Here is a 13346-nt window from a genome sequence, read left to right on the forward strand (position 1 = left end):
AAATAAACTCTCTCTGTTAATTTAATTTTTTTCCCCTGAACATACCAAATGCATTTGGTCTGCATTACAAGTATATTGTCTGCCAAGTTTTATTTTTAAGTGAAAAGTTACCCAAGAACAGATGCAGAAGCTCAGATATGTAAACTTCTGTTTTTCTGTACTTTATACCATAACCTAAAAATGGATGCATGACTTTTTAAAATTTATAATAAATTTGCTACTGGGTTAAGTTCTTCTTGACAAATTTCAAGCTGCACTGAAAAATATGGTCATTAATGTGAAGGCTGAGGGAGGCATGCTGTAACTGTGTAAATTCGCCAGCTGTGCTGGAATGACTAAAAACTAGTATATTTGCCCTTAAAGTTTGTAAGTGATATTCCTAGAACTCCTCTTGAGATTGTATTTAAGTCAGTTTCCTAATATCTTCCTTAACATTTTCACTTTTTTTTTGAGAACAGACCAGCAGCTCTTAGGATATAGTTTTATTCTTTTTGCACTTCAAAAGCAGACGAGCAGTATATAGAATGAAAAAAAGATCATATATATGCACGTGATATACATATGATGTGTGTATATACATGACTTTTTTGCTATATCGTTGCTAGATATGTGTGAACATTCAGGAAATATAGGTACAAATAGGCTTTTGTTTTTTCAGTTACAAGATTGCAGTCCCATTAATGATTTTCTGATGATGTTATATGTGCAGGAATTAAGCTGTTCATGAAGAAAGCAGGTATTTCCAAGTTATTGTCCATTTATGAAACTTACCTTGAAATAGATGAAATTATCCACATATTGTTAGGTAGGGAGAGATAAATAAGGATGATTTACTTTTTTTCTGATTTTTCTTTGTACTTTGAATACCTGGGTTGGCAGTTCTCAGTGCAGTACTGCACCATACCTGTATCTGTGTTTTCAAAAATAGCTGTCATACATTTTGGTTAAGCAAGTAACAGGGTATGGCTGACTTTACCACTCTTGCCCTCCTGAAAGTGGCAAGTGTGCTTTTAAGTGAGGTATTGCTGTTTACAAGGAGTTCCCTGCTGCATCTTTTTGTAGAGCAAAATAGCTAATTTTTAACACAAAGGATGTTGCAGAATTGTCAAACCCCTACTAGACGATTTAATTTATGAAGACATTTTAAGCAGTATTTCAAAAAGCACAGAGTAAAAACTGATTGATGTTTTATTTTTGAGAAATGGTTGGCAACGTCGTTGCGCCTGTAAGGACAGGCAATCACTGGAGTTTAAACAAATTCTTTATTGTGCTTCCCTGGCAAGGTAACTTTTTGTAGCAGATGATGAGTAAGAAAGCTTACTCACCCTGTCTGGTTGTGATTAGGGGCTGGACCTTGATTTCAGGTCCATCAATGTGTCTGGAGCTGCTCTGTTTGCCCAGTGCCCGGGGTCAGTGTGGCCACGTGTGTCTGAACAGCCCGTGCCAAATTAACAGCAAATGAGTGCAGTGTCCAATAACAAAAACAAGAAATTGCAGTTTAAAGTTTATAAGGAAAACGGGTTGTAGAGGTTCCCATTTCAGTCATTAACATGCTTATAAACACGGGACCATATGCTACTCCAGCTTCATGCAACTGGGAAATCCCACATAAAGATCAAGGACAGGCTGTATAACTGACTGTCAGCAGAGCAGCCTGGTTTCATACTTCCATGCAGTTACCTTGAGTTCATGGGGAGCAGCTCAGAGCTGGAGCAGGAGTGGCAAACCCCGAGTGGGAGCCCTGGCAGGTGCAGAGCCCACGCTGGGGAGCCAGGGAGCTGCTGCTGGGGGACAGAGCAGGCAGAACCGAGCAGCCAGGGAAGAGTGCAGCCCTCTCGGGTATGTCACAGGCTTCTGAAAGTCTTTCTGTCCTAAGCTGATATTCCTATGGATATAACAGCACATATACAAATGTGTGCGTTCAGTTAAAGCAGAAAATTTCAGTTCAGATCAATCCTGAACTGATTCTGTTGAAATCCAATACATACGAATAGATAATTGGTCAAATATGCATCTTAAACTGATGACTGAAAGGCTTGTTTCAGTGTTTTTGTTTAGTTAAAAATCCGTGTTGGAGAACTGGTTTCAACTAACTGCTTGGCATGCAGTCACTCACAGCGGGTTCTCTGTGTGACAGGAATAAGTGAAACCAGACTTGTCTACCTGTATTTGTTGTACAAATGCAAGCAGAAATAACAGTCTTGACTGCAACAAGCACTCTAGAAGTCTACAAGGAAAAGATCTAATGTTTGTTGTGAAGCTGAATATAAATCTAAAGAGGCAATGTCAGTCTTTGGTTTACGGATCACTAAAATGCTGACTTTTCTGTAACCACGCTGCAGTGCTCCCTGAGTACCCCATTGCCAGTCACCTGCAGAAACAAAATGTTCTGTATCATTATACACAAGGAAATGAAAAATTCCCAGCTTTCTGGGATATCGTTGTCTAGTGAAGGAAAGCAAAAAATTCAAACAAGAGAAAATGAGATGAAATGGCAGGAAAGGGAGTCCTGTAGGCAGATTTTTCATTGATTTCACTTTATATGTTTCTTAGCATAGTAGAAAAGCCAGAACAAATAAAAACAGTGAGGAAACTCAAGACTTGCAGGCCTGGAAAAGAGGGTGGTTTTAAACAAGCACTTGAATGACTGGCTGATTTTTGAAGATGTTTGATCTCTATTTTTAGACATTTATACTCAGGAGTGCGCTCTGTTTCTGATGTTTTCATTACTACTGACTTTTTATTTCCTCTCGCCTTCCTTTCTTTCTTTCCTTTGGATCCTGCAATGTTGGTGATTTATAAAGCATGATCCTGGATCATTTATTGAAGCACACTGAGCACCTCTGATGAGACCCTCGACACTCTGCAGGATCAGGCCCACATTCCTACAGAGCACTTAAATGTAAGGCTGTAGCCATGCACATAAGTACTACAGAGAGACAGAAACTGCAGAACAGTGCTGTGATTTTGTGTGGTCCTTGCCAGCTTTTTCTCGCAATTTAACATTTTTAGAAATTAACATGTAATTTAAAAATAAGCCATAAAATTTGAAAGCATAATATGAACACAATGGAACCTGTTTTCAGAAACCGCTCAAGGGACCCACAAAAACTGCTCATAGCAGTGACTTTTGCAAGTTGGATCTAAATGGTGCTGGAGACCTTGGGGATACTTTGAAATAAGTGGTAACCTGGGAGAGCTGAAGGAGGTCTTTTTTGCAGATTCTAATGTCATCCAGAAGTGAAATGTAAAAGGTGAATGTCAAGTACAGTATTAAATGCACACAGCAGCATAACTGCAATTTGAAGGTTACACAGTTAAGATCGTATTTCTGCAGGAATTTTATTATTACATGACCCGATTCGTCAACTAAAATAGCATGGAATTGAGAATTGAGGAGAAGATTGTGTTTAATTTACAGTTCTGTTGTTTTTTCTAAAGAAAGAATAAAAGGAAATGGCTTTACTACACTGGAAACGTCAGATTTAATATACCAGATGTGATAGCCCAAACCTGAGAACTTTAAAGATCTCACACATTCCCTGCTAGTTTGGTTCACTTTTTGCATTTCTTTCATCTCAAAAAAATCAAATAAGCTAGTTTTTTAGTTCTCTTTAGTTTCTTGATTTCTCAGTACCTGATCTGCAAGGGGGAATGGGTCAGGATTTTCTCCACATTTCCCCAAAAAACAGTGCTTCATCAAAACTGCGTCTTTTTTTGTGGGAAGGTAGCAGTTCCAACCTCTCTCAGAATGGAGGAAGAAAGCCCTGAGTGGGCTGGGAACAACAACAGCTGGGGGCAGAGAGCACTGTCCCAAAAGCCTGGGCACCCAGGGACTGCCAGCCAGCAAGGAAGAGTTTTGCCTGGAGCCAGCCCTGCTGAGAGGGGAAGCAGCACTCCCAGCAGTGCAGTTTTCCTGGGCTACCTCTCTCCACTCCATCTTTTTATTGGAAAAGAGAGAATTTATTTTCTCCCAGGTGCTGGATGCAAAAACTGTGCATTCTTGTTTTATCTGTTTGTTTTCAGATGCAAAAGGTTATGAATGTTTAAGGGTTTTTTTTCTCATTTTAAGCCAAAATATTAAAGATTCCAGAGATCCACCTCTATGCAGATAAGATGTGCTTCAAATAGCAGCATATTTGTGACAGTTCTATAATTCAAGTATAATTGCAGTGGAGACCCCAGAGAGCAGAGGGGGACTGTGGGCACGTCTTCTGATTTTACTTCTGTTGATGTCATTGCCAGTTTTTCCACTTGCTTCAGTAAAAACTGCCTTGAGCCAGTTGTTTGGCTGCAAAAGATTTTCTTCAAATCAGCTTGCTTCAGAGCAGCACGTGTCAGGACTCCTGATAGCTTTATCATTGTAGAGAATGAGATGTTCTTGCATGAACGATTTGAAATGGAAAAGATTACAACATTTGACCGAAAAATCAGAGAAGACACCAAAAATTCAGGGCACCAGCCGTGTTTCCATGGCCACAGGTTGTCGCTGCCTGTGCCGGGGCAGCAAGCCTGCCTTTGTCTCTCCAAGAACATTAAAATTTTCCCAATGCAAATATTCACAGCAGTGGCCAAAAAGCATCAGACCCCTGTGCTTGCCCAAGACCTCTCTCAGACACAGCAGGAAAAATGTGTGGTACTATCACCAATCTCTAACAACTATATATCCTAATCCTCCTCTTTAGAGTTCATCAATGCTCCAGGCTTCAGCAAGGGCTGTTCTCTGGCAAGCCTTAGGATTCACTGATTTAGTGAAGGTGTTTTCAAAGAGAAAAAAATATTTATTCCCATTTTCCCATTGTTCCAAATGTCTTCAGAATTATGCTTGGTTTTAAAACCTGGGGCCAGCCAAAATCTGAATGTTTCAGGAAATTATGTGCATGGAAAAGCACATAGTCATAAATCAGACTGTTTTCCAGTTTTAGCTCTAGACTGCATGGTTAGTAATGAATATAATAGGGAAATTAGTTAGAAAATTAGCAGTTAATTTAAGGATATTTAAAGGGTGTGTGAAACTACAGCTTGGGAAAAGTCATTTAGTGAAATGGATGTGATTCCTTCTCCCCTTCCACTGCCTGAGCAGAATTTTCCCCAGTAGCCAAATTTGTGTGCAGATCTCTTGCACCAGAAACGCCAGGCTTACGTGCTGCCTTGCCGTGGCTTCTGCCCTGATTCAGGGGTTCCTCAGCCTTGCAAACATTGCAAAAAAAGCCAGCTGCAAAAAGAAACACTGCTCAGAGAGGAGGGCAGAGTGGGGCTCGGGGGGATAACGAGATGAGGTAAATGAGCCATGTACCAGCTCAGGCAGAGCAGCAGAAAGCCCTGGGTGCTGCAGCCATGGTGCAAGAACCAGGGGCAGAGCAGGGCAGCAGCAGGCAGGAGCAGTGGTTTGCATCCCGTGAGATGTCTCCATAGCCTGGCTGCCTCACACTGCCTTGGTGTGCATGCAGAGGGGCCCTGGCACTGCAGCTGGCCCCCAGCATGCTTCTGAAGGCACAAAGGAGCGTGTATCTGCTCTGTCCCTTACCCAGGAAACCCAGCAGCAAAATGTGAGTATCAGCCGTTTGTGCCAAAGGGCAGATGTAGGCCAATGAACTTGGAAAATATGGCATGATATTATATATGGAATAGAGAAAAAGAGGAACAAAACACAAAGAGATGTCACCTCGTCAGAAGTGGCTTAGAAATCACAACTTCATATATCAGTGATGGGGAAGCACTCTTGAGCAGACAGAGCCATGGCTGGAGGCAGATCACTGGGTTGAGAGCAAGACTTGTGCTGGCTCCAACACTGAAATGTGCCTGTTCTGCTCCTCAGGGCTCTTGTGGGACTGCAGCTGACTCTGCTCCTGCACCAAGACATCTGCCCATGGCACCTGCATGAAGAAAGAGAAATTACAGGGACAAACCTCTTCTTTATTGCCCAGTGGATCACTTTTACATATGAAATCTATAATCTTCATCACAAGTAACCACTGCTTTTGGTGATTCTTACTAACATACTAATCTGTGTGCAGTGCAAGAAAGTGTGACCAGGAGGGGACAGGGTGCAGACAAGGCAGGCGCAGGCGAGACGGGGTAGTAGCAAAAGGGAAAAAAAGGCTGGACTTTTCACATTCTGGCTGGAGCAGTAAACTTAAAGGAATGACAAGCCCATAAAAGTTTCACTTCTTTCTGGAAAAACATCTGAATTGAAACTTCACACCTGGCATGAGTTTTCTGCATGTCCCAGCCTCCTTCCGCCGCTGCTGGGGAGAAATAATGCAACTTTGGGTAATTCCTGGTAGATTCTGCTTGTAGTGCAGACTGTCCCTCGTGCAGTGTTACATTGCTGCTGTTCATGTTGCTGTAGTTAAGGTTGTACCTGTGTTTCCATTAGAACCCTTTTAATCTGCAAATTTATGACCCAGCTGTAAAAATTCAATCCAGACTGAAACTTGGCATGAACAGTGTTCACTCTCCCATCTGTGGAAGGGATTTAAGCAGGTACATCCCAGTAATAACCATCTGAGTTAGGCTTGTAAATTTGCAGCATGATGACTGGTGAAAAAAACCTGTGAGTTTTTCAGTAGTCCTGGAGTCTGAAATATTTTATGCCTGTGGTGAAATTAGTGAAAAGCAGCTTGTTTGTATTCAGTCATATAGCTGTAAATAAAGAAAATTGTTTGAGTCTGTGTTTGCTTACATGCACAAACATATGCATTTTCCTTACCATGGCAAGATTTTGATATGAGTGGCAAATGACTTGAAACTCTCCAGGCTCGTGCACCGAAGCAGTGTTTGATGATTCTTTAGTAGGTTTAGAAATTTTATTCATGCTGGTGCAAATGAATTTATCTATTGAGTGTAATAGAAAATATTAGGGAAATAAGAAGACTGGATATTTTTCTTTTGGGTGAGATTTTTTTATTCTTCTCAAAATACTGTAAAAACTTATACAGTATTGAACAACAAGATTAGATTTATTCATTAGTTTTATTAGTTTTATTGCTTCTTCCCATTTTAATTTTCTTTTCTAAAAAGCTACACACTGAATGTGCCTGACCAGATAAACCAGTGATCTTATCTAATCCAGCAAATCCTATTTCCCTTTGCAGGTTTGTGGTTTTTAAAAGTAGTTCTGTAATTTGAAAAAAAAAAACAAACCCACCCTCCTTTATGTGTTTAACTGAAATTTTTTAGGTCATTTGTCCATAATGTGAATACCAGAAACATAATGATGAAAGCAGTTTAGTGAGACCAGACTTCTGATATTCCATGTATACTCAGAGAGAAGATTTTGGGAGGGTTTTGACAGAATTTGAGAAGTGGGCTGAAGGGATACCTGCATGGAATAATGCTGGGCTGTGGATGAGTTTGTACAGGTAATTCAGGAAATGTCAGGAATCTGTAGGTATTGTTTGTGAATGAGAGTTTTGTCGGGTTGAAGGAGAAAGGGGAGCAGTTTTAAAACGCCTGTTCTACAAAACCTTGTCTACTAATCTGTAGAGTTCAATTTCTAATTATCCAGAAAACCAGAGTTGGATTCAGTGATATTAAATCCACTTCACTACAGACTTAAAACTTTGGGTATGAGATAAAGAGGCAGATGTGGAAATTACCAGTGATTATTAAAGACCTATTGAGGTCTTTTATGCTTTATGGCATTAAATTGGCATCAAATCACCACTTTACATCTGCTAAAGGAGAAATATGTCCTAAGAGTAAAAGCATGCAAAAGGCTTGTATAAGTGAGTTTTATATGAGCTAAAAAAAAAAAAAAAAAGGACTAGGAGTTTAAAGCAGGGAAGAGATTTGGAGAGGTATAAACTGCATTGTAGAAAATATGGAAAAGTGAAAAACAATTCAAACAGAAAGAGATCCGATAAACATTTTAAGCTGGAACAGCTGAGAAAAAACTACAAAAATAGGTAAAGCAAAATTCCAATAAGCCGTGAAATCTGTTTTCCTTAGTTTTTCACAGTGGCCTTGAAACCCGCTGTCAGAGACTATCTCTGTTCTTTCAGTGATGGCCAGAAATTGAGGTTATGATGACCAGATCATTTGGTATGGCACTGACATTTCAAGTTAAAAGGGATTGCCAAGACTCTCAGTTATGACACTAAAATATACCACTATTCCTAGAGCCAATTTTCAGTCCCTCCCTCATGCCTCCACATTGATTTAGGCAACAGATGCACGAAAAGCAAAGCAACATTCAAAATAATCCCCTAGCTGAAGCTGGGGGAAGGCTGGCTAGTGGGCTGTAGCCAAAATTCTTTAAATGTTACAATGTTTTACATTTCTAAATGTAAAAACTTTCTTTCCAATGTGAGGTACCAGCCAAATGTCTTAGTTACGGTATCTCAGAGTGAAAACTGGCATGTGGCCTTGTGGTCATTTGTGGGTATTGACAGATTTACACCCTCGAAGATCAAGTTAAATGTTGTCGGTTTCTCCATCTCCCCTTTCTTTGTCAGGGTTTTTTTTCTCTCTCTGTTACTATTTGTCAACTTAAATCCAGTTTGCTGGAAAAATGAAGGCTCTTCACGACCTGGCTCTTCAGGAGCAAATTGCCTCAAATTCTTTCTGCTAGCCAAGGTATTTTGTAATGCATTGCAAAACAGCAGCAGGATTGCGCTCCTTGCACTAGATGTACTTTGTGGGCTAGACACTGCGGGCAGTTTTAATGAGGTCTTGGTGTGCTGGAGAATTCGTCTCAGCCCTTGACTTCAGGGAGACTTCTATCCCAGGTCCCTCTTTGTCTAATTGCTCTTTCTACCCTAAGGAGCAGGATCTGGCTTTGTCCCATGCAGAGTCTGGACTGGTGGCTGCTCAGGGAGCAGGTTCTGGAGTTGGTGTGCAAATCCAGTGGTCTGCTCCTGACTATTTATGGCAGCTTTGCACCATGCTGGTGGATTGTCCATTACACAGGCACATTAAAATTCGTTGTTCTGCTTTTCTCCCTCTCGTGCTGTTTAGCTGGTGTAGCTGTTGATTTCTGCATCAAATTCATTTCCCCGGGATCATCTTCAAATAGGAGCTTCCTCCAGAAGACAGCAGCCCTTGTTCCTTTATCGGGGAAAGCTCTGGGTGTCTGCAGCACTGTTTGTGCCAGCAGTGTCAGACAGAGCTATGTGCAGCCTGTGAAACTTATGTCAGCTGGAGGAGCAGGGCTGCTGGGTGAAGCCTGGAGCCCTTTATCTGAGATATCATAATTACAATAGTTCTGGACTTCCCACTTGTTAAATCTCAGTAGTGCTGGATGTGTAGTGACACTTTTTGAAGTGAAGAGAAACCGAAAAAGCTGTCCTGCTCTGGCCAGAATTTGAGATTCAAGTGTGTGTTAGACATAAAATCTTTCATTCATATATATACATGCACACAAATGCACATATATTTCCTTAGTGCTCTAAGATGATGATTATGATATCTGTGGAATTCAAGCACGTTCTCTTGCTGTTTGCTGTGCAGAAGTTTACCATGGCAGTGAATTTTGCAAAGAGAGAGGTAAAGAGGCTCCCAACTGTATTGTCTACAAACAATGATATATCTTGTTTTCAAACCTCATACCTCACTGAGTTGCTTACTCCAGATTTCCCCTGCAAAGCTGAAAATCCTTTTCACAGAAGTCAGCAGAGCAGACAAGGCTGACTTACAGATATTGATCCCAGTAATCCTTTGTTTTACGCAAAGGCTTATTTTTGCTGTCTAAACCGACGAGAAGAAATTTTTTTTAAACATTTAAATGAATAAAAATGGCAGGTGTCTTTATAAGCCTGTTTTTCTTTTAGTATTTTGTCCCAGCCTTTCTGCTCCTGTTTTCACTCCTTATCTAATGAGACTATGAGTGATAATTTCTTCTTGCTACAAGTGCACATAAGCGTTAATTTGTGTTTATTGCATTTGCTGTGGATCTATATTCTCATTCTTCTATACCTCATTCAACTGACGGATTCACACCCCTGATTCTCTTCCCTCTTATTTCAGAAGGGGCTGATAATTATATATATACCCAACTCAAAGGACCTTTATTTTCACCTGATAATTGAGGCACAGACACTCAGATGTTTTAAAACCAACCCTTTGGAAGTGCTTGGAAGTGCAAAAATCCAATTTGCCAAGATCTGGTCTGGGTTTCGAGTGTTTTGGCCCCAAAGCATGCTGCATGATTTGACACACAATGTTCATGTGTTTGCAAAGCTTTCCAAACTTCATTTTGTGAACTCCTGCTGCTTTTCAGTGGGATCTTTGCTCACAGATCAAAGACTGTGAGCCTTGGAGAATGTAAATGTTCCTATTTGGGTACTCTTCATCCTTCATTCCTTGCACAAAGTAGGAAAAATAAAGGCTGTATTCAGTGCTGTGGTACTGCTGCATTTGCTGAGGTTTGGGGAGCTCTGACATCTCTCCACGGGCTTTATGGCTGCTCAGAAACACCCCTTCTCTGTCCGGAGCAGCGGCAGCACTCAGCCCGATGTGAGCCCACCAAAACCCTCTCCTGCTCTGTCATCTTTCCATCGTGTCTGGACAGCCTCCAGACAGTATCTCCACACTCCGCACAGGACCAAAAATCCTTTTTCAGAAGGTACAGGAGATGGGTCTTCTGAGGTAAACTCCCCATGAGCTGCTGGCTCCTGCCCACCCTCAGCTGTGGGGAGCCCATATCCCACCATGCAGCCCCTCCAGCCCACAGCCCAGCTGGGAACGGGAGATCTCAGCAAAAACCAGGTCCAGGTGAGCTGGCCAAAGGGTGAGACATGAGTGTTGGAGCAGGGTGTGTGAAGGAGGTGACAGGGAGAGATGGTTTGTCCTGCCCCTCAGGGAGTGAGGGACATGTGCAGTGGGTTATCCCAGGGCTCACCTTCATCCTTGGCGAGCTCTGCTTCATCCAAGGATTTTGCTCCCTTGGCCCCTGCTTATCTTTACAGCTGGAATATGGGTTTAGGTAAGTCAGACCCCTGAGTTCACAAATACAGGGTAACTGTTTGGAGAGGAAAGGAGGGAGAAAATCAACAAAGGCCTTTGATATATTGTATGTCATCCGTACGTGACACTCCAAGACCTTCAAATGCTTAAACTAAAAACCTAAATATAATTTAGTTAGTAAAAATATACCTTAGTTATAATAAAATGATAATAGTGGAACTTGGCAACAGAGCAGCTAATAAATACTACACTTTTGAAATGTGCCTGGGATCCAAGTACATACTCTTTTACTGTGTAGTTAAAGCATGTGGCAGGACATGCTAGACCAAGATTTTCTCTTTGTCTTTCCAGTGGAAAACTAAAGTTCTTTGTTTAAGTGAAGCCCGTTGGGAATTTTTCTTAAGTAAAACAAGGAGCTAAAGTATTCCATTCCCTTTTGCCAACTTTTTTCTTCCTTCAAGCCAAATTATCGATTAATGGGGCACTAAATAACAAATACTGCCTAGTTAGAATCATACACTTCTTTACTTAGACTCTTTCAATACTTTCTTATTGGTGCTTCAAACACAGCTGAATTAAAAGATGAGATATTTTATTGGGAAAATACTACCCTTTCTAAACCTTTTTGACCTTATAAAAATAAAGGTCAGTAATCTGAAAGTCATTACATTAGCATACTTACCCCTATTTTTGATTTTTTAAAATGAAAATAAAATAAAATCTATACTCCTTTAAGGTCTTCTTCCTGAGATTTATTCTTTGCCTTCCTCATTAGCTGTCTCCATTTCGGTACCCTATCGTTTTGCCAGCAGAGCAGCCAAGTGAATGCTTGACCATATTTTTGTCTGGCTCTAGTGAAACCATGATCTGACAATAGAATACTTTTCTCTGGGTTTTCCTTCTTCCCCTTGGGAACCATACTTCAAGGGCAACCTGCTTGTCCAGCATATGAACATGTGGAAAATCCACTGCTATGCACTAATGATTTTCAGATGGGCAATTGTTGCTGAAAATCATCCCAAGAGCAGCAGCTTCTCCATTGTAGCACCTAACCACTGTGGGATCACATTGCTTGTAGCTGCTCTGGAATAAACCCTTTGCATTTATGCACAGGGTGGAGACATTTGCTGCATCACATATATGTGGTGGCAAAATTTAGGGGAAAAGGAGGTACAAGTTATAGTTGTGGTTATTTTTTTGGCCATTGTAACATGCATCAAAATCTGACACTTATTTTAGATTGAAAGTATAAATGTAGGAAAAAGTTGAGCTCTGCCAAAAAATTCACAACAGCAAGGCAGAAGCACCCTAAATATTGTCCTCAAATTAATAGCTTTCAAACCTGTGCTTTAAATATTTGCAAGAATACTTGTCACACTCTGGGAGAGAGAAAAATGAGTTTTAAATTTTAAATAACTTCTATTACTGTTCTTAGAATATGCATTCTTTTTAAATAACTTTCACTTTTAATCTGTAATTAAAGCCAAAGTTTTCTTTTAATTTTAAAAGCTTGTCCTTGGACTAAAACAACATGGAACATTTTTAAACATTGATCCAAGCTGCTGTAGATACATTTTATTTAAACCACAGAGCCTGCAGTTGGATTCCTTGCTTTGCCAGATCGGCTATGAACTGTAAGTGTGGCAGTAATGATTGTGGAGTCCTGGATGCTTCACTAACAGTGAAGGGTTGTTTTTCTGGAGTTGTTCCTCCCTTTGGGCCCTATTCATGAATGACTTAATCTCTGTCTATGATCAAATGTCGTGCAAGTTACTGTGCACAGAAAAATCAAGGAATGCTTCTCTTTCCTGCGTTCCTTACATGGAATTGCTGTGCCTGCCCAGCAAGCAGTTGGAGAGTGGTAAGGGTGGGAAGCAAGAAGCAACAAAAGCACACAGAGAAAACCACCAGAAGCAATATAAAAAGAGTGAGACAAAGAAAACAGAAATTTTTGCAAGATCTGGTGTGCAAGTTGGATTGAGCCATGCACAAGACAGGTCCAGCTTGTCCAGGCAGCACCAGCTGGAGGGGAAACTGGGCTTTCAACTGGGAAGTGTTACAGGGGCAATTTATTCACCATGAAAAGCAAAAGTGTTCCCCAGTATTTTGTCTGTAGTAGATTTCTAGAGCATGTTTCTGTTAGCTTGTTTTGTCTTGAAAAGCAAACATTACTGTTTTGATGGGTAGATCTCAAGTTCAGGAAGAGAATGCTTCTTAGTCTTTTTATCCTCTTGACCTAATTGCTTGTGTGGTAATTCTGTCCTTTCACAGGATGTTACAACATTTTAACCGAAGGCAAGAGTTAGACTTTCATTACTAGTGGTATTGATTACACAATGCATGCCATACAAGGAACTTTTCTTGTGATGTTTTGGTATTTTGTTAGAGATCCAGCAGAATACCGGGGTGAAGTGGTGCATAGCTATCTCCATATTTAC

The 13346-nt window shown here is 40.7% G+C and overlaps 1 protein-coding gene across 4 annotated transcripts in view; it reads left to right on the forward strand.

The window, feature by feature from the left end:
• Positions 1 to 13346, forward strand: part of MKX (mohawk homeobox) — a 48709-nt gene that overhangs the window by 13720 nt on the left and 21643 nt on the right. Inside the window, exon 5 of one of the 4 annotated variants that reach the window (XM_088160158.1) lies at positions 5819 to 6674. The exons of the other annotated variants lie outside the window; for them this stretch is intronic. Within the exon in view, the coding sequence (XP_088016284.1) occupies positions 5819 to 5841 (23 nt within the window). The 3' untranslated portion in view covers positions 5842 to 6674. Of the gene's footprint in view, positions 1 to 5818; positions 6675 to 13346 lie in introns of those variants that run through there. 4 annotated transcript variants of the gene reach the window in all.

This window comes from Sturnus vulgaris, chromosome 1 (genome assembly GCF_052056855.1).
Source record: "Sturnus vulgaris isolate bStuVul1 chromosome 1, bStuVul1.hap1, whole genome shotgun sequence".
NCBI classification, from domain to species: Eukaryota; Metazoa; Chordata; class Aves; order Passeriformes; family Sturnidae; genus Sturnus; species Sturnus vulgaris.